Raw genomic sequence first — 23,311 nt, 5'->3', positions numbered from 1 at the left:
ACATGCTGACTACCACACTTTCACCCTACAACAATCACTAATACACCCCCATACCATCACACATGCTGCCTACCACACTTTCACCCTACAACAATCACTAATACACCCCCATACCATCACACATGCTGCCTAGAACACTTTCACCCTACAACAATCACTAATACACCCCCATACCATCACACATGCTGACTACCACACTTTCACCCTACAACAATCACTAATACACCCCCATACCATCACACATGCTGACTACCACACTTTTACCCTACAACAATCACTAATACACCCCCATACCATCACACATGCTGACTACCACACTTTCACCCTACAACAATCACTAATACACCCCCATACCATCACACATGCTGACTACCACACTTTCACCCTACAACAATCACTAATACACCCCCATACCATCACACATGCTGACTACCACACTTTTACCCTACAACAATCACTAATACACCCCCATACCATCACACATGCTGACTACCACACTTTCACCCTACAACAATCACTAATACACCCCCATACCATCACACATGCTGACTACCACACTTTCACCCTACAACAATCACTAATACACCCCCATACCATCACACATACTGACTACCACACTTTCACCCTACAACAATCACTAATACACCCCCATACCATCACACATGCTGACTAGAACACTTTCACCCTACAACAATCACTAATACACCCCCATACCATCACACATGCTGCCTACCACACTTTCACCCTACAACAATCACTAATACACCCCCATACCATCACACATGCTGACTACCACACTTTCACCCTACAACAATCACTAATACACCCCCATACCATCACACATGCTGACTACAACACTTTCACCCTACAACAATCACTAATACACCCCCATACCATCACACATGCTGACTACCACACTTTCACCCTACAACAATCACTAATACACCCCCATACCATCACACATGCTGCCTAGAACACTTCCACCCTAGAACAGTCCCCATGGTTCTTTTCCTCTTTGGTCCGGAGGCCACTACGTCCACAGTTTCCAAAAAGAATTTGAAATGTGGACTCATCAGAACACAGAACATTTTTCCACTTTGCATCAGTCCATCTTAGATGAGCTCAGGCCCCGTGAAGCGTTTCTGGGTGTTGTTGATAAATGGCTTTGGCTTTGCATAGTAGAGTTTTAACTTGCACTTACAGATGTAGCGACCAACTGTAGTTACTGACAGTGGTTTTCTCAAGTGTTCCTGAGTCCATGTGGTGATATCCTTTACACACTGATGTCACTTTTTGATGCAGTAGGGCCTGAGGGATGGAAGGTGTGTAATATGACTTGCGTGCAGTGACTTCTCCACATTCTCTCAACCTTTTGATGATATTACAGAGCATAGATGGTGAAATCCCTAAATTCCTTGCAATAGCTGCTTGAGAAATGTTGTTCTTAAACTATTTGCTCAGGCATTTTTATGACAAAGTGGTGACCCTCACCTTGTCCTTGTTTGTGAATGAGTGAGCATTTCATGGAAGCTGCTTTTATAGCCAATCATGGCACCCACCTGTTCCCAATTAGCCTGTTCACCTGTGCCATGTTCCCAATAAGTGTTTGATGAGCATTCCTCAACTTTCTCACTCTTTTTTGCCACTTGTGCCAGCTTTTTTGAAACATGTTGCAGCCATCAAATTCCAAATATGCTAATATTTGCAAAAAAGAACAGAATTTAGCAAATTGGATGTTAAATATCTTGTCTTTGCAGTCTATTCAATTGAATATAAGTTGAAAAGGATTTGCAAATCCTTGTTTTTATTTACACAGCGTGACCACTTCACTGCTTTGGGGTTTGTACATTGTTCTTCCTTAACTTGAGCACCTTCAGGCTGCACCAACTTCCTGTCAAACCCTCAACTCTCCCCCTCACAAACTCAGGTAAGGACCCTCCTTCAGCCTTGATGCCACTTGTTATGTAATGCACACTCTTATCTGCTTTTATCGCCCTTTGACCCACGAGGCCTTCTGTGCTTCATTCCATATTGACCCAGCTTGTTTATCGGGTTCTTTTATTCTGAAATCCTCAACCAAGTAGGAAGAGTATTACTTTAATATTATATCGTCATATAATCATATAAACTTGATGTTTAATAAATCAGTATTTGAGAAAACATTGGAGCATTTTGTCTGTCATTCACAATCTTATGACAAGAACACCTTTTTCTTTTTTATGAATTCTAAATAGTAAATAAAAGCCAGCTCAAGTCAGCTAACAATTCATTCAAGGAGAATGAATAGAGGTGGGGAGGGTGATAATCATTTTTAGTTGCATCGCAATTCAGACACGGCTGATCATAAAAGCGATTAGTAAACACCAACAATGGATTATTTATTCATTGTAAATAAAGTAATGCAGACAATTAGTCTGACCGCTAGAGCTGTGAGTCTTTGGCCACGATTCCATTCTTGGAGTAATGATTCCATTCAAAAATATTCTTGATTTAAAAGCAATACTGTGTAATAACATTGGCTGCCAGTTCTATAATGAACTACATTCCTCCATACACATTGGCTGCCAGTTCTATAATGAACTACATTCCTCCATACACATTGGCTGCCAGTTCTATAATGAACTACATTCCTCCATACACAGGTCTTATCAATGTCTATATGACTTCAAAGAAAAGTGGTTTTATGTAATACATTCTAGCCAAACATTTAATAAAGTGAAATACAAACAAAGGAACCAACCCTTCTCTTGTGCAAAGTCAATATGTAGAGCAGATCTAGATCATCTTCATCTACTATATGACTTGTCTGCGTGTCAGGACAGGACACATCAAAAAAGAACATTAGAAAAAATAAAAAAATGTATTTGTTTTTTTTAATCAATTAAGAATCGATAAAATAAAGAATCACAATTCATTTGAATATCAACAGTTTTTGACACCCCTATCATTTAGTGTTAAAGAGGAACTGCACTTCTTTTGAAATTATGCCTGTTGTGCACAATTATTATGAATACGCTTATTTTTTTAATGCATTCTGTATATTCAATGAATGTGATCAAAAGTCTGCTTACAATGGAGCCTAAAGGAGTCGCTCGATTCTGCCGACAAAACCTTTCAAAAACATACAAACACCACCATTAAGTTTTTATGTATATAAGTATAAATATATATGTCATGTAGTAACATTCATAATAACATGTAATATATACATGATGTAAGTATATATGTAGTATCTAGTAACATTCATAATAACATGTAATATATACATGATGTAAGTATATATGTAGTATCTAGTAACATTCATAATAACATGTAATATATACAGGATGTAAGTATATATGTAGTATCTAGTAACATTCATAATAACATGTAATATATACATGATGTAAGTATATATGTAGTATCTAGTAACATTCATAATAACATGTAATATATACATGATGTAAGTATATATGTAGTATCTAGTAACATTCATAATAACATGTAATATATACATGATGTAAGTATATATGTAGTATTTAGTAACATTCATAATAACATGTAATATATACATGATGTAAGTATATATGTAGTATCTAGTAACATTCATAATAACATGTAATATATACATGATGTAAGTATATATGTCATGTAGTAACGTTCATAATAACATGTAATATATACATGATGAAAGTATATATGTAGTATCTAGTAACATTCATAATAACATGTAATATATACATGATGTAAGTATATATGTCATGTAGTAACATTCATAATAACATGTAATATATACATGATGTAAGTGTATATGTAGTATCTAGTAACATTCATAATAACATGTAATATATACATGATGTAAGTATATATGTCATGTAGTAACATTAATGATAACATGTAATATATACATGATGTAAGTATGTATGTAGTATCTAGTAACATTCATAATAACATGTAATATATACATGATGTAAGTATATATGTCGTGTAGTAACATTCATAATAACATGTAATATATACATGATGTAAGTATATATGTCATGTAGTAACATTCATAATAACATGTAATATATACATGATGTAAGTATATATGTAGTATCTAGTAACATTCATAATAACATGTCATTGTTTACGAATTTCATCGTTTTCGGCATACGAGTTGCATTAATTTAAACAACGTTTGCCTTTTTTCACTGCAGACTTCATGAGAGCCAACAAACATAATAAAACATCACTTACTGTACAATGTCTGCTGTCATCAGGATGTTCATATAATCCCATTTAGATAAATATTGATTCATAATCCTCCCCAAGAAAAGGGGGTGAAACCAAGCATCTTTTCATCTTCTTTTTGCCATTTCCGGGTCTAAATCGGCTATCAAAGTGTCCCAACTTGTCAGAATACGTCCTCATCCTTCTACTATCCAGGTGAGAGGCATGACTTATGATCTGCAATAAAGTTTGATGAGCAAAGAAACAAGGAAGCAGCTGATTAGTCGTTTATGTAAACATTTGCACACAAGCTTGTGAACACGGTGCCGCCATAAATAGTTTGACATTTCTACTACATAAAATTGGTGTCCCCTTACAGACCAGCACATTAAGACTTGTAATAACACTAGGACTAATACTTGTCATGTTTGTGACAACAATATCACTAATACTTGTTATGTTTATGACAACAATATCACTAATACTTGTTATGTTTATGACAACAATATCACTAATACTTGTTATGTTTATGACAACAATATCACTAATACTTGTTATGTTTATGACAACAACATCACTAATACTTGTTATGTTTATGACAACAATATCACTAATACTTGTTATGTTTATGACAACAACATCACTAATACTTGTTATGTTTATGACAACAACATCACTAATACTTGTTATGTTTATGACAACAACATCACTAATACTTGTTATGTTTATGACAACAACATCACTAATACTTGTTATGTTTATGACAACAACATCACTAATACTTGTTATGTTTATGACAACAATATTACTAATACTTGTTATGTTTATGACAACAATATCACTAATACTTGTTATGTTTATGACAACAATATCACTAATACTTGTTATGTTTATGACAACAACATCACTAATACTTGTTATGTTTATGACAACAACATCACTAATACTTGTTATGTTTATGACAACAACATCACTAATACTTGTTATGTTTATGACAACAACATCACTAATACTTGTTATGTTTATGACAACAACATCACTAATACTTGTTATGTTTATGACAACAATATCACTAATACTTGTTATGTTTATGACAACAACATCACTAATACTTGTTATGTTTATGACAACAACATCACTAATACTTGTTATGTTTATGACAACAACATCACTAATACTTGTTATGTTTATGACAACAATATTACTAATACTTGTTATGTTTATGACAACAATATCACTAATACTTGTTATGTTTATGACAACAATATCACTAATACTTGTTATGTTTATGACAACAATATCACTAATACTTGTTATGTTTATGACAACAATATCACTAATACTTGTTATGTTTATGACAACAACATCACTAATACTTGTTATGTTTATGACAACAACATCACTAATACTTGTTATGTTTATGACAACAACATCACTAATACTTGTTATGTTTATGACAACAACATCACTAATACTTGTTATGTTTATGACAACAATATTACTAATACTTGTTATGTTTATGACAACAATATCACTAATACTTGTTATGTTTATGACAACAATATCACTAATACTTGTTATGTTTATGACAACAATATCACTAATACTTGTTATGTTTATGACAACAATATCACTAATACTTGTTATGTTTATGACAACAACATCACTAATACTTGTTATGTTTATGACAGCAACATCACTAATACTTGTTATGTTTATGACAGCAACATCACTAATACTTGTTATGTTTATGACAGCAACATCACTAATACTTGTTATGTTTATGACAGCAACATCACTAATACTTGTTATGTTTATGACAGCAACATCACTAATACTTGTTATGTTTATGACAACAATATCACTAATACTTGTTATGTTTATGACAACAACATCACTAATACTTGTTATGTTTATGACAACAACATCACTAATACTTGTTATGTTTATGACAACAACATCACTAATACTTGTTATGTTTATGACAACAACATCACTAATACTTGTTATGTTTATGACAACAACATCACTAATACTTGTTATGTTTATGACAACAACATCACTAATACTTGTTATGTTTATGACAACAATATCACTAATACTTGTTATGTTTATGACAACAACATCACTAATACTTGTTATGTTTATGACAACAATATCACTAATACTTGTTATGTTTATGACAACAATATCACTAATACTTGTTATGTTTATGACAACAATATCACTAATACATGTTATGTTTATGACAACAATATCACTAATACTTGTTATGTTTATGACAACAATATCACTAATACATGTTATGTTTATGACAACAATATCACTAATACTTGTTATGTTTATGACAACAATATCACTAATACTTGTTATGTTTATGACAACAATATCACTAATACTTGTTATGTTTGTGACAACAATATCACTAATACATGTTATGTTTATGACAACAATATCACTAATACTTGTTATGTTTATGACAACAATATCACTAATGTTATGTTTATGACAACAACATCACTAATACTTGTTATGTTTATGACAACAACATCACTAATACTTGTTATGTTTATGACAACAACATCACTAATACTTGTTATGTTTATGACAACAACATCACTAATACTTGTTATGTTTATGACAACAACATCACTAATACTTGTTATGTTTATGACAACAACATCACTAATACTTGTTATGTTTATGACAACAACATCACTAATACTTGTTATGTTTATAACAACAATATCACTAATACTTGTTATGTTTATGACAACAATATCACTAATACTCGTTATGTTTATGACAACAATATCACTAATACATGTTATGTTTATGACAACAATATCACTAATACTTGTTATGTTTATGACAACAATATCACTAATACATGTTATGTTTATGACAACAATATCACTAATACTTGTTATGTTTATGACAACAATATCACTAATACTTGTTATGTTTATGACAACAATATCACTAATACTTGTTATGTTTGTGACAACAATATCACTAATACATGTTATGTTTATGACAACAATATCACTAATACTTGTTATGTTTATGACAACAATATCACTAATGTTATGTTTATGACAACAACATCACTAATACTTGTTATGTTTATGACAACAACATCACTAATACTTGTTATGTTTATGACAACAACATCACTAATACTTGTTATGTTTATGACAACAACATCACTAATACTTGTTATGTTTATGACAACAACATCACTAATACTTGTTATGTTTATGACAACAACATCACTAATACTTGTTATGTTTATGACAACAACATCACTAATACTTGTTATGTTTATAACAACAATATCACTAATACTTGTTATGTTTATGACAACAATATCACTAATACTTGTTATGTTTATGACAACAATATCACTAATACTTGTTACGTTTATAACAACAATATCACTAATACTTGTTATGTTTATGACAACAACATCACTAATACTTGTTACGTTTATGACAACAACATCACTAATACTTGTTATGTTTATGACAACAACATCACTAATACTTGTTATGTTTATGACAACAACATCACTAATACTTGTTATGTTTATGACAACAACATCACTAATACTTGTTATGTTTATGACAACAACATCACTAATACTTGTTATGTTTATGACAACAACATCACTAATACTTGTTATGTTTATGACAACAACATCACTAATACTTGTTATGTTTATGACAACAACATCACTAATACTTGTTATGTTTATGACAACAACATCACTAATACTTGTTATGTTTATGACAACAACATCACTAATACATGTTATGTTTATGACAACAACATCACTAATACATGTTATGTTTATGACAACAATATCACTAATACTTGTTATGTTTATGACAACAATATCACTAATACTTGTTATGTTTATGACAACAATATCACTAATACTTGTTATGTTTATGACAACAATATCACTAATACTTGTTATGTTTATGACAGCAACATCACTAATACTTGTTATGTTTATGACAACAACATCACTAATACTTGTTATGTTTATGACAACAACATCACTAATACTTGTTACGTTTATGACAACAACATCACTAATACTTGTTATGTTTATGACAACAACATCACTAATACTTGTTATGTTTATGACAACAACATCACTAATACTTGTTATGTTTATGACAACAACATCACTAATACTTGTTATGTTTATGACAACAACATCACTAATACTTGTTATGTTTATGACAACAACATCACTAATACTTGTTATGTTTATGACAACAACATCACTAATACTTGTTATGTTTATGACAACAACATCACTAATACTTGTTATGTTTATGACAACAACATCACTAATACTTGTTATGTTTATGACAACAACATCACTAATACATGTTATGTTTATGACAACAACATCACTAATACATGTTATGTTTATGACAACAATATCACTAATACTTGTTATGTTTATGACAACAATATCACTAATACTTGTTATGTTTATGACAACAATATCACTAATACTTGTTATGTTTATGACAACAATATCACTAATACTTGTTATGTTTATGACAGCAACATCACTAATACTTGTTATGTTTATGACAACAACATCACTAATACTTGTTATGTTTATGACAACAATATCACTAATACTTGTTATGTTTATGACAACAACATCACTAATACTTGTTATGTTTATGACAACAATATCACTAATACTTGTTATGTTTATGACAACAATATCACTAATACTTGTTACGTTTATAACAACAATATCACTAATACTTGTTATGTTTATGACAACAATATCACTAATACTTGGTAATATTTATAATAATATGACTAATACTTGTTAACATTTGTATAACGATAACAATACTAGTTAGTATTTATAATAACAATATCATTAATACTTGGTAATATTTATAATAACAATATAGCTAATACTTGTTAATATTTATAATAGCAGTATGACTAACACTTAATATTTAAGTCCCCAAATGTAAATAAAGTATTGTTGGCATTATTTGGATGTTCTTTATTGGCTTTTCTAAGCAAAATAGAGGAGCTCCCATTGGCTTCTCTGTAAGTGAAAGCATTAAACAACAATTCATGTCGTCATGTCTTGCAGAATTATTGTGAACAATTGGCAAAACTCCGAAAAAAAGTGCAGGTTCCCTTTCATTTTAGATTGGGCCCCGGGGCCTTCTGTAGTGGTAAAGTTGGGCCCATTACTCAAAAAGGATAAGAACCCCTGGCCTGACAAAAATATGAATCAAATAGATGGATTTAGAATGCGGTGAATAAGAAGCAGGAGTCATACCACTTGTTGAGCTCTCTATCCAAGTGGGGTTAATGGTAAGTAATCAGGCACAGAAGGCGGTGAGTCGGGGGTAAAAAGTGGAATGGTGTGGCAGCCCTGACTTGTACACTTGGTGATCAGTTACACGCTGGGTGAAAATGCTAAGTGGGGTTAATGGTAAGTAATGAAGCACAGAAGACGGTGAGTCGGGGGTAAAAAGTGGAATGGTGTGGCAGCCCTGACTTGTACACTTGGTGATCAGATACACGCTGGGTGAAAATGCTAAGTGGGGTTAAAGGTAAGTAATCAGGCACAGAAGACGGTGAGTCGGGGGTAAAAAGTGGAATGGTGTGGCAGCCCTGACTTGTACACTTGGTGATCAGATACACGCTGGGTGAAAATGTTAAGTGGGGTTAATGGTAAGTAATCAGGCACAGAAGATGGTGAGTCGGGGGTAAAAAGTGGAATGGTGTGGCAGTCCTGACTCGTACACTTGGTGATCAGATAGTGAAAATGCTAAGTGGGGTTAATGGTAAGTAATGAGGCACAGAAGATGGTGAGTCGGGGGTAAAAAGTGGAATGGTGTGGCAGCCCTGACTCTTACACTTGGTGATCAGATACACGCTGGGTGAAAATGCTAAGTGGGGTTAATGGTAAGTAATGAGGCACAGAAGATGGTGAGTCGGGGGTAAAAAGTGGAATGGTGTGGCAGCCCTGACTCTTACACTTGGTGATCAGATACACGCTGGGTGAAAATGCTAAGTGGGGTTAATGGTAAGTAATGAAGCACAGAAGGCGGTGAGTCGGGGGTAAAAAGTGGAATGGTGTGGCAGCCCTGACTTGTACACTTGGTGATCAGATACACGCTGGGTGAAAATGCTAAGTGGGGTTAATGGTAAGTAATGAAGCACAGAAGGCGGTGAGTCGGGGGTAAAAAGTGGAATGGTGTGGCAGCCCTGACTTGTACACTTGGTGATCAGATACACGCTGGGTGAAAATGAGCTGCTGAGCGCAGAAGAGCGACTCTTCTACGAGCAAAATGGCTTCTTTGTGGTGAAGAAGCTGGTGTCCGCTGAGGACGTGGACTTGTTCCGGTAAAACCACGGACACCTCCAAGTCTGTCAGCACGGCAACCGGGATGAAGTCACCCCTTTGGATTTGTCTTCAGGAAGGAGTTTGAGCGCATTTGTCAGCAGGAAGTCAAGGTCCCCGGTCTGGTGGTGATGAGAGACGTCGCCATCGCCAAGTCCGAGTTTGTTCCGGATCAGAGAGCCGTGTCCAAACTCCAGGACTTTCAGGAGGATCCTGAACTTTTCCGCTACTGCACCTTGCCACAGGTACTCCAAACACTTTCCCGCCGTACCAGCTGGGAGTCTTGCATTTGTTATTGTCACGACCTAAAAGTACTTGGGATGGAGAACTTGTCTTAGCTTCTAATTCAACTGGGGATTTTCTTTGGAAACTAGTCCTGTTTTTCTTAAAGTTTAGGAAACGCTTGGTTCTGACCTCTTCTATACCTTTGCCAGATTACGGAGACCTGCTCTTTATGAACTTATTTGAAAAAACTGGATAGTGTATAACACTGTGCCTTAGTTTTATTACTGCTTGTCCACTGTTGGACTTTATATTGTTACATCTTCCCCTCATGAAATAAAACTCACTTAAAATTGCTTTAATATTACAATTCTATCCATGTGGTCCAAAACAGTGTTTGACTTACAGACTTTTGGACAGACTCCTAATGTAGAGTCTACAAAATACTGCTTAACTTAATTTGTGATTTGGCACCAGGTGAGTCAGTCCAGAAGAGTGCAAGAAACATCGAATCCTCATTTTATCAAATCCCAGACGAGCTCCCAAATTGTTGGGCGCGACCAGTTTTCCTCTCAGGGGGTAAAAAATGCTAGTCAATGCTTAGTTCTTTTGGATGACACATGTTGAGTAAAAAGGACCTCAGAGACAAAAAGTAGTACTCGCTTCAGGAGAGCAGCCCTTTCAATGCAACCATAGCATCACCAAGTCAGGTCTAAATCCAAAGAAAAAGAGTCAGTTCATGTAAAGCCCAGAAAAAAAGGAGCTGCTACTTCAAAAGACATAAGGAGCTGGCCAAAACAGCTCTTTGAGCCGACAAACAGGAGCCCTTAAGACAAAACAAAAGAGTTTACTAGCGGACATAAGAAGAAAAACCCAAAGAGTTCACATGGGAAAAGACTCGCTGCTTGAAACATGACTAAACAGGATTAAGCAAGAACACTTCAACAGATCTCATTCTCACAACACGCAACAGCAAACAGTCCATCTTCATTCGTCATGTATCTGTAAATCACTTCTTGGTCTGGCATTTATGTTCTCACATGCCTAGAGACTCCAGCTGGCGGTCGCAGAACGTCCTTGGCGTGTTGGTTCCTCGGCCCAACACAAGCCTTCAGATCTGCTGATCCATGGTCATGGACTGAATTACTAAAGGGTCTGAGATCACTTTTCAGGCCATTTTTAAGGATCAAGAAGGCGTTTTTAATCGGGCATTGTACTTGTTAGGGCCCCAGCAGCAAAGGTTGAGAGAGCCCTATGGTAATTGCTCTGTGAGGCCCTTAACATGCGCAAAAAAAAAACATTTTGCATTCATGCCAGCTTTAGCAAAAGTTTTTTATATTTTGTGGCTACCAAACACAACATTTTCAAATGGATTCTGCCTGGACAGTTTGAAACACACGAGTTCAAACCCCCAGATTGTTGCACGGTCAGGAAAATGGCCGGAGACGTCCATCAGCACACGACCACCTCAGTCTCAAGAAGACACATTTGGAAACAAACAGGAAGTCTTGGTTTCCGACCACCATTTTTAAGGCAAAAACTGTGGTGGTACTTTAACCAACTCCTCCCCGGGACTTTGACCAAAGACTTGCCATTAAACTGGCAGACACTGGACAGATGGTATGTCGCTAAGGAATGTTGCCTACCACCTTGCTTGTAGAAATGACTTGCCATTAAACTGGCAGACACTGGACAGATGGTATGTTGCTAAGGAATGTTGCCTACCACCTTGCTTGTAGAAATGACTTGCCATTAAACTGGCAGACACTGGACAGATGGTATGTTGCTAAGGAATGTTGCCTACCACCTTGCTTGTAGAAATGACTTGCCATTAAACTGGCAGACACAGGACAGATGGTATGTTGCTAAGGAATGTTGCCTACCACCTTGCTTGTAGAAATGAGTTGCTATAAAACTGGCAGACACTGGACAGATGGTATGTTGCTAAGGAATGTTGCCTACCACCTTGCTTGTAGAAATGACTTGCTATAAAACTGGCAGACACTGGACAGATGGTATGTTGCTAAGGAATGTTGCCTACCACCTTGCTTGTAGAAATGACTTGCCATTAAACTGGCAGACACAGGACAGATGGTATGTTGCTAAGGAATGTTGCCTACCACCTTGCTTGTAGAAATGAGTTGCTATAAAACTGGCAGACACTGGACAGATGGTATGTTGCTAAGGAATGTTGCCTACCACCTTGCTTGTAGAAATGAGTTGCTATAAAACTGGCAGACACAGGACAGATGGTATGTTGCTAAGGAATGTTGCCTACCACCTTGCTTGTAGAAATGACTTGCCATTAAACTGGCAGACACAGGACAGATGGTATGTTGCTAAGGAATGTTGCCTACCACCTTGCTTGTAGAAATGAGTTGCTATAAAACTGGCAGACACTGGACAGATGGTATGTTGCTAAGGAATGTTGCCTACCACCTTGCTTGTAGAAATGAGTTGCTATAAAACTGGCAGACACAGGACAGATGGTATGTTGCTAAGGAATGTTGCCTACCACCTTGCTTGTAGAAATGACTTGCCATTAAACTGGCAGACACAGGACAGATGGTATGTTGCTAAGGAATGTTGCCTACCACCTTGCTTGTAGAAATGACTTGCTATAAAACTGGCAGACACTGGACAGATGGTATGTTGCTAAGGAATGTTGCCTACCACCTTGCTTGTAGAAATGACTTGCCATTAAACTGGCAGACACAGGACAGATGGTATGTTGCTAAGGAATGTTGCCTACCACCTTGCTTGTAGAAATGACTTGCTATAAAACTGGCAGACACTGGACAGATGGTATGTTGCTAAGGAATGTTGCCTACCACCTTGCTTGTAGAAATGACTTGCCATTAAACTGGCAGACACAGGACAGATGGTATGTTGCTAAGGAATGTTGCCTACCACCTTGCTTGTAGAAATGAGTTGCTATAAAACTGGCAGACACAGGACAGATGGTATGTTGCTAAGGAATGTTGCCTACCACCTTGCTTGTAGAAATGACTTGCCATTAAACTGGCAGACACAGGACAGATGGTATGTTGCTAAGGAATGTTGCCTACCACCTTGCTTGTAGAAATGACTTGCTATAAAACTGGCAGACACTGGACAGATGGTATGTTGCTAAGGAATGTTGCCTACCACCTTGCTTGTAGAAATGACTTGCCATTAAACTGGCAGACACAGGACAGATGGTATGTTGCTAAGGAATGTTGCCTACCACCTTGCTTGTAGAAATGAGTTGCTATAAAACTGGCAGACACTGGACAGATGGTATGTTGCTAAGGAATGTTGCCTACCACCTTGCTTGTAGAAATGAGTTGCTATAAAACTGGCAGACACAGGACAGATGGTATGTTGCTAAGGAATGTTGCCTACCACCTTGCTTGTAGAAATGACTTGCCATTAAACTGGCAGACACAGGACAGATGGTATGTTGCTAAGGAATGTTGCCTACCACCTTGCTTGTAGAAATGAGTTGCTATAAAACTGGCAGACACTGGACAGATGGTATGTTGCTAAGGAATGTTGCCTACCACCTTGCTTGTAGAAATGAGTTGCTATAAAACTGGCAGACACAGGACAGATGGTATGTTGCTAAGGAATGTTGCCTACCACCTTGCTTGTAGAAATGACTTGCCATTAAACTGGCAGACACAGGACAGATGGTATGTTGCTAAGGAATGTTGCCTACCACCTTGCTTGTAGAAATGACTTGCTATAAAACTGGCAGACACTGGACAGATGGTATGTTGCTAAGGAATGTTGCCTACCACCTTGCTTGTAGAAATGACTTGCCATTAAACTGGCAGACACAGGACAGATGGTATGTTGCTAAGGAATGTTGCCTACCACCTTGCTTGTAGAAATGACTTGCTATAAAACTGGCAGACACTGGACAGATGGTATGTTGCTAAGGAATGTTGCCTACCACCTTGCTTGTAGAAATGACTTGCCATTAAACTGGCAGACACAGGACAGATGGTATGTTGCTAAGGAATGTTGCCTACCACCTTGCTTGTAGAAATGACTTGCTATAAAACTGGCAGACACAGGACAGATGGTATGTTGCTAAGGAATGTTGCCTACCACCTTGCTTGTAGAAATGACTTGCCATTAAACTGGCAGACACAGGACAGATGGTATGTTGCTAAGGAATGTTGCCTACCACCTTGCTTGTAGAAATGACTTGCTATAAAACTGGCAGACACAGGACAGATGGTATGTTGCTAAGGAATGTTGCCTACCACCTTGCTTGTAGAAATGACTTGCCATTAAACTGGCAGACACAGGACAGATGGTATGTTGCTAAGGAACCACCTTGGTTGTGGGTGTGTCATGGCATCAAGCTTTCATCTTGCCACAACACATGAAGTGGTTCCACAAACTCAGATCTTGATTAGAAGTGGTACAAATGCTAAAGGGCTGGATCGGTCAGTACCCATCTGTAGTGGGCGGAGCCTGGCAGCAAAAACTGCTCAGTCGACCACCAGACGGTCATTACTGATCTCCTTCCAAACCGATGTGAGGCTTTTCGGTCGAGCCTAAGAGGGACGAAAATGGATGGATTTGTTTTGGTGTGGGTGTGGTCATTCAACCACTATGACCTTGGACTAAAGGTGACCTTGTGCCGTCAGGTCCTGAAGTATGTGGAGTGCTTCATCGGACCGGACATCATGGCCATGCACACCATGCTGATCAACAAACCTCCAGATGCAGGTAGGACGCTGCACAACAGGAGACGCTGTTAAGAGGCTGACCCAGGTGCGGGTGTGCAGGTAAGAAAACCTCCCGCCACCCCATGCACCAGGACCTGCACTACTTCCCCTTCAGACCCGCCGACCGCATAGTCTGCGCCTGGACTGCCTTGGAGCGGGTGAACCGGCAGAATGGCTGCCTGGTGGTCCTGCCAGGAACACACACGGGCACGCTGAAGGAGCACGACTACCCGGACTGGCAGGTAAGACCAGCCCTCAGCAAATATCAGCTGGGAAAACCATACCATGGGGTCATTAAACACAAAGAGTTGTGTTTACCAGTATGTGACCATACCCTCTGAACATCACAGGATGCCACACATTCAATGGAATATTACACTCTGTATACATGCCACTATTTACGGAGATTGACATCACTGTAGTAACACTTCTGCACTCTGACCATATTATTAGGGCAGTCGTACTGGAAATACTCAAACATTGTAAAGAGATGTGCTGTACCTAGCAATGCTGCTAATGCTACAGTGTTGCAATAAAGCTACATCCGTTTAGCACTCACCTTCTAAGACTTATCCTCATTGTGTTCAGGCTCAGAAATAAAAGATTGTGGATCCTAATTGTTCCCAAAGTAATCCTTGTTGTCGCTCACAAAGTCTGCTTGATTAGTATTGTTGTTGATGGGGAAGGGATCTGTGGTTCCTCTCTACATCATTGCTTCTTAAAATGTCTGGAGCAGTATAGCTCGGTTGGTAGAGTGGCCGTGCCAGCAACTTGAGGGTTGCAGGTTCGATTCCCGCTTCCGCCATCCTAGTCACTGCCGTTGTGTCCTTGGGCAAGGCACTTTATCCACCTGCTCCCAGTGCCACCCACACTGCTTTAAATATAACTTAGATATTGTGTTTCACTAGAGAAAAGCGCTTTGAGTCACTAGAGAAAAAGCGCTATATAAATATAATTCACTTCATATATTTGTGAGATTGATACTGTTTTGATCACATCTATTTACTTAGTAAGTCCTCAGGTGTCATAAATAATGTAAATATGATAATAACTTCAATATAGAACTAACTTCTTTTTACACTCTACTGCACAGGTTTCATCCTAGTACTACTTTAGGTATGGCCAGGTTTCATCCTAGTACTACTTTAGGTATGGCCAGGTTTCATCCTAGTACTACTTTAGGTATGGCCAGGTTTCACTATAGTACTACTTTAGGTATGGCCAGGTTTCATCTTAGTACTACTTTAGGTATGGCCAGGTTTCATCCTAGTACTACTTTAGGTATGGCCAGGTTTCATCCTAGTACTACTTTAGGTATGGCCAGGTTTCATCCTAGTACTACTTTAGGTATGGCCAGGTTTCATCCTAGTACTACTTTAGGTATGGCCAGGTTTCATCCTAGTACTACTTTAGGTATGGCCAGGTTTCATCTTAGTACTACTTTAGGTATGGCCAGGTTTCATCTTAGTACTACTTTAGGTATGGCCAGGTTTCATTATAGTTCTACTTTAAGTATGGCCAGGTTTCATCCTAGTACTACTTTAGGTATGGCCAGGTTTCATCTTAGTACTACTTTAGGTATGGCCAGGTTTCATCCTAGTACTACTTTAGGTATGGCCAGGTTTCATTATAGTTCTACTTTAAGTATGGCCAGGTTTCATCCTAGTACTACTTTAGGTATGGCCAGGTTTCATCTTAGTACTACTTTAGGTATGGCCAGGTTTCATCCTAGTACTACTTTAGGTATGGCCAGGTTTCATCCTAGTACTACTTTAGGTATGGCCAGGTTTCACTATAGTACTACTTTAGGTATGGCCAGGTTTCATCTTAGTACTACTTTAGGTATGGCCAGGTTTCATCCTAGTACTACTTTAGGTATGGCCAGGTTTCATCCTAGTACTACTTTAGGTATGGCCAGGTTTCATCCTAGTACTACTTTAGGTATGGCCAGGTTTCATCCTAGTACTACTTTAGGTATGGCCAGGTTTCATCCTAGTACTACTTTAGGTATGGCCAGGTTTCATTATAGTTCTACTTTAGGTATGGCCAGGTTTCATCCTAGTACTACTTTAGGTATGGCCAGGTTTCATCCTAGTACTACTTTAGGTATGGCCAGGTTTCATCCTAGTACTACTTTAGGTATGGCCAGGTTTCATCCTAGTACTACTTTAGGTATGGCCAGGTTTCATTATAGTACTACTTTAGGTATGGCCAGGTTTCATCCTAGTACTACTTTAGGTATGGCCAGGTTTCATCCTAGTACTACTTTAGGTATGGCCAGGTTTCATCTTAGTACTACTTTAGGTATGGCCAGGTTTCATCCTAGTACTACTTTAGGTATGGCCAGGTTTCATCCTAGTACTACTTTAGGTATGGCCAGGTTTCATCTTAGTACTACTTTAGGTATGGCCAGGTTTCATCCTAGTACTACTTTAGGTATGGCCAGGTTTCATCTTAGTACTACTTTAGGTATGGCCAGGTTTCATCCTAGTACTACTTTAGGTATGGCCAGGTTTCATCCTAGTACTACTTTAGGTATGGCCAGGTTTCACCTATTACTACTTTAGGTCTGGCCAGGTTTCATTATAGTACTACTTTAGGTATGGCCAGGTTTCATCCTAGTACTACTTTAGGTATGGCCAGGTTTCATCCTAGTACTACTTTAGGTATGGTCAGGTTTCATCCTAGTACTACTTAAGGTATGGCCAGGTTTCATCCTAGTACTACTTTAGGTATGGCCAGGTTTCATCCTAGTACTACTTTAGGTATGGCCAGGTTTCATCCTAGTACTACTTTAGGTATGGCCAGGTTTCATCCTAGTACTACTTTAGGTATGGCCAGGTTTCATCTTAGTACTACTTTAGGTATGGCCAGGTTTCATCCTAGTACTACTTTAGGTATGGCCAGGTTTCATCTTAGTACTACTTTAGGTATGGCCAGGTTTCATCCTAGTACTACTTTAGGTATGGCCAGGTTTCATTATAGTACTACTTTAGGTATGGCCAGGTTTCATCCTAGTACTACTTTAGGTATGGCCAGGTTTCACTATAGTACTACTTTAGGTATGGCCAGGTTTCATCCTAGTACTACTTTAGGTATGGCCAGGTTTCATCTTAGTACTACTTTAGGTATGGCCAGGTTTAATGCTAGTACTACTTTAGGTATGGCCAGGTTTCATCCTAGTACTACTTTAGGTATGGCCAGGGTTCATTATAGTACTACTTTAGGTATGGCCAGGTTTCATCCTAGTACTACTTTAGGTATGGCCAGGTTTCATTATAGTACTACTTTAGGTATGGCCAGGTTTCATCCTAGTACTACTTTAGGTATGGCCAGGTTTCATCCTAGTACTACTTTAGGTATGGCCAGGTTTCATCCTAGTACTACTTTAGGTATGGCCAGGTTTCATCCTAGTACTACTTTAAGTATGGCCAGGTTTCATCTTAGTACTACTTTAGGTATGGCCAGGTTTCATCCTAGTACTACTTTAGGTATGGTCAGGTTTCATCCTAGTACTACTTTAGGTATGGTCAGGTTTCATCCTAGTACTACTTTAGGTATGGCCAGGTTTCATCCTAGTACTACTTTAGGTATGGCCAGGTTTCATCCTAGTACTACTTTAGGTATGGCCAGGTTTCATCCTAGTACTACTTTAGGTATGGCCAGGTTTCATCCTAGTACTACTTTAGGTATGGCCAGGTTTCATCCTAGTACTACTTTAGGTATGGCCAGGTTTCATCCTAGTACTACTTTAGGTATGGCCAGGTTTCATCCTAGTACTACTTTAGGTATGGCCAGGTTTCATCCTAGTACTACTTTAGGTATGGCCAGGTTTCATCCTAGTACTACTTTAGGTATGGCCAGGTTTCATCCTAGTACTACTTTAGGTATGGCCAGGTTTCATCCTAGTACTACTTTAGGTATGGCCAGGTTTCATCCTAGTACTACTTTAGGTATGGCCAGGTTTCATCTTAGTACTACTTTAGGTATGGCCAGGTTTCATCCTAGTACTACTTTAGGTATGGCCAGGTTTCATCCTAGTACTACTTTAGGTATGGCCAGGTTTCACTATAGTACTACTTTAGGTATGGCCAGGTTTCATCTTAGTACTACTTTAGGTATGGTCAGGTTTCATCCTAGTCCTACTTTAGGTATGGCCAGGTTTCATCCTAGTACTACTTTAGGTATGGCCAGGTTTCATCCTAGTACTACTTTAGGTATGGCCAGGTTTCATCCTAGTACTACTTTAGGTATGGCCAGGTTTCATCCTAGTACTACTTTAGGTATGGCCAGGTTTCATCTTAGTACTACTTTAGGTATGGCCAGGTTTCATCCTAGTACTACTTTAGGTATGGCCAGGTTTCATCTTAGTACTACTTTAGGTATGGCCAGGTTTCATCCTAGTACTACTTTAGGTATGGTCAGGTTTCATCCTAGTACTACTTTAGGTATGGCTAGGTTTCATCCTAGTACTACTTTAGGTATGGCCAGGTTTCATCCTAGTACTACTTTAGGTATGGCCAGGTTTCATCCTAGTACTACTTTAGGTATGGCCAGGTTTCACCTAGTACTACTTTAGGTCTGGCCAGGTTTCATTATAGTACTACTTTAGGTATGGCCAGGTTTCACCTAGTACTACTTTAGGTATGGCCAGGTTTCATCCTAGTACTACTTTAGGTATGGCCAGATTTCATCCTAGTACTACTTTAGGTATGGCCAGGTTTCATCCTAGTACTACTTTAGGTATGGCCAGGTTTCATCCTAGTACTACTTTAGGTATGGCCAGGTTTCATCCTAGTACTACTATAGGTATGGCCAGGTTTCATCCTAGTACTACTTTAGGTATGGCCAGGTTTCATCTTAGTACTACTTTAGGTATGGCCAGGTTTAATGCTAGTACTACTTTAGGTATGGCCAGGTTTCATCCTAGTACTACTTTAGGTATGGCCAGGTTTCATCCTAGTACTACTTTAGGTATGGTCAGGTTTCATCCTAGTACTACTTAAGATATGGCCAGGTTTCATCCTAGTACTACTTTAGGTATGGCCAGGTTTCATCCTAGTACTACTTTAGGTATGGCCAGGTTTCATCCTAGTACTACTTTAGGTATGGCCAGGTTTCATTATAGTACTACTTTAGGTATGGCCAGGTTTCATTATAGTACTACTTTAGGTATGGCCAGGTTTCATCCTAGTACTACTTTAGGTATGGCCAGGTTTCATTATAGTACTACTTTAGGTATGGCCAGGTTTCATCTTAGTACTACTTTAGGTATGGCCAGGTTTCACTATAGTACTACTTTAGGTATGGCCAGGTTTCATCTTAGTACTACTTTAGGTATGGCCAGGTTTCATCCTAGTACTACTTTAGGTATGGCCAGGTTTCATCCTAGTACTACTTTAGGTATGGCCAGGTTTCATCCTAGTACTACTTTAGGTATGGCCAGGTTTCATCCTAGTACTACTTTAGGTATGGCCAGGTTTCATCCTAGTACTACTTTAGGTATGGCCAGGTTTCATCTTAGTACTACTTTAGGTATGGCCAGGTTTCATCCTAGTACTACTTTAGGTATGGCCAGGTTTCATCCTAGTACTACTTTAGGTATGGTCAGGTTTCATCCTAGTACTACTTTAGGTATGGCCAGGTTTCATCCTAGTACTACTTTAGGTATGGCCAGGTTTCATCCTAGTACTACTTTAGGTATGGCCAGGTTTCATCCTAGTACTACTTTAGGTATGGCCAGGTTTCATCCTAGTACTACTTTAGGTATGGCCAGGTTTCATCCTAGTACTACTTTAGGTATGGCCAGGTTTCATCCTAGTACTACTTTAGGTATGGCCAGGTTTCATCCTAGTACTACTTTAGGTATGGCCAGGTTTCATCCTAGTACTACTTTAGGTATGGCCAGGTTTCATCCTAGTACTACTTTAGGTATGGCCAGGTTTCATCCTAGTACTACTTTAGGTATGGCCAGGTTTCATCTTAGTACTACTTTAGGTATGGCCAGGTTTAATGCTAGTACTACTTTAGGTATGGCCAGGTTTCATCCTAGTACTGCTTTAGGTATGGCCAGGTTTCATCCTAGTACTACTTTAGGTATGGTCAGGTTTCATCCTAGTACTACTTTAGGTATGGCCAGGTTTCATCCTAGTACTACTTTAGGTATGGCCAGGTTTCATCCTAGTACTACTTTAGGTATGGCCAGGTTTCATCCTAGTACTACTTTAGGTATGGCCAGGTTTCATCCTAGTACTACTTTAGGTATGGCCAGGTTTCATCCTAGTACTACTTTAGGTATGGCCAGGTTTCATCCTAGTACTACTTTAGGTATGGCCAGGTTTCATCCTAGTACTACTTTAGGTATGGCCAGGTTTCATCCTAGTACTACTTTAGGTATGGCCAGGTTTCATCCTAGTACTACTCTAGGTATGGCCAGGTTTCATCCTAGTACTACTTTAGGTATGGCCAGGTTTCATCCTAGTACTACTTTAGGTATGGCCAGGTTTCATCCTAGTACTACTTTAGGTATGGCCAGGTTTCATCTTAGTACTACTTTAGGTATGGCCAGGTTTCATCCTAGTACTACTTTAGGTATGGCCAGGTTTCATCCTAGTACTACTTTAGGTATGGCCAGGTTTCATCCTAGTACTACTTTAGGTATGGCCAGGTTTCATCCTAGTACTACTTTAGGTATGGCCAGGTTTCATCTTAGTACTACTTTAGGTATGGCCAGGTTTCATCCTAGTACTACTTTAGGTATGGCCAGGTTTCATCTTAGTACTACTTTAGGTATGGCCAGGTTTCATCCTAGTACTACTTTAGGTATGGCCAGGTTTCATCCTAGTACTACTTTAGGTATGGCCAGGTTTCATCCTAGTACTACTTTAGGTATGGCCAGGTTTCATCTTAGTACTACTTTAGGTATGGCCAGGTTTCATCCTAGTACTACTTTAGGTATGGCCAGGTTTCATCCTAGTACTACTTTAGGTATGGCCAGGTTTCATCCTAGTACTACTTTAGGTATGGCCAGGTTTCATCTTAGTACTACTTTAGGTATGGCCAGGTTTCATCCTAGTACTACTTTAGGTATGGCCAGGTTTCATCTTAGTACTACTTTAGGTATGGCCAGGTTTCATCCTAGTACTACTTTAGGTATGGCCAGGTTTCATCCTAGTACTACTTTAGGTATGGCCAGGTTTAATGCTAGTACTACTTTAGGTATGGCCAGGTTTCATCCTAGTACTACTTTAGGTATGGCCAGGTTTCATCCTAGTACTACTTTAGGTATGGTCAGGTTTCATCCTAGTACTACTTAAGGTATGGCCAGGTTTCATCCTAGTACTACTTTAGGTATGGCCAGGTTTCATCCTAGTACTACTTTAGGTATGGCCAGGTTTCATCCTAGTACTACTTTAGGTATGGCCAGGTTTCATCCTAGTACTACTTTAGGTATGGCCAGGTTTCATCTTAGTACTACTTTAGGTATGGCCAGGTTTCATCCTAGTACTACTTTAGGTATGGCCAGGTTTCATCTTAGTACTACTTTAGGTATGGCCAGGTTTCATCCTAGTACTACTTTAGGTATGGCCAGGTTTCATTATAGTACTACTTTAGGTATGGCCAGGTTTCATCCTAGTACTACTTTAGGTATGGCCAGGTTTCACTATAGTACTACTTTAGGTATGGCCAGGTTTCATCCTAGTACTACTTTAGGTATGGCCAGGTTTCATCTTAGTACTACTTTAGGTATGGCCAGGTTTAATGC

General features: G+C 38.3%; 1 protein-coding gene across 2 annotated transcripts in view; it reads left to right on the top strand.

Annotated features, from left to right (window-relative positions):
* Positions 1 to 23,311, top strand: part of phyh (phytanoyl-CoA 2-hydroxylase) — a 39,556-nt gene that overhangs the window by 2,926 nt on the left and 13,319 nt on the right. The window contains exons 2-6 of one of the 2 annotated variants that reach the window (XM_061914616.1): positions 1,878 to 1,927; positions 10,489 to 10,602; positions 10,677 to 10,845; positions 15,466 to 15,547; positions 15,607 to 15,788. In XM_061914616.1, coding sequence (XP_061770600.1) covers positions 1,878 to 1,927; positions 10,489 to 10,602; positions 10,677 to 10,845; positions 15,466 to 15,547; positions 15,607 to 15,788 — 597 coding nt within the window. The remainder of the gene's footprint in view (positions 1 to 1,877; positions 1,928 to 10,488; positions 10,603 to 10,676; positions 10,846 to 15,465; positions 15,548 to 15,606; positions 15,789 to 23,311) is intronic. The other variant, XM_061914617.1, reaches the window with a different exon arrangement.

This window comes from Nerophis ophidion, linkage group LG10 (assembly GCF_033978795.1).
Source record: "Nerophis ophidion isolate RoL-2023_Sa linkage group LG10, RoL_Noph_v1.0, whole genome shotgun sequence".
Lineage (NCBI taxonomy): Eukaryota > Metazoa > Chordata > Actinopteri > Syngnathiformes > Syngnathidae > Nerophis > Nerophis ophidion.
Note: the sequence above shows the minus strand (reverse complement) of the source record. Positions and strands in the feature narration are given on the sequence as shown.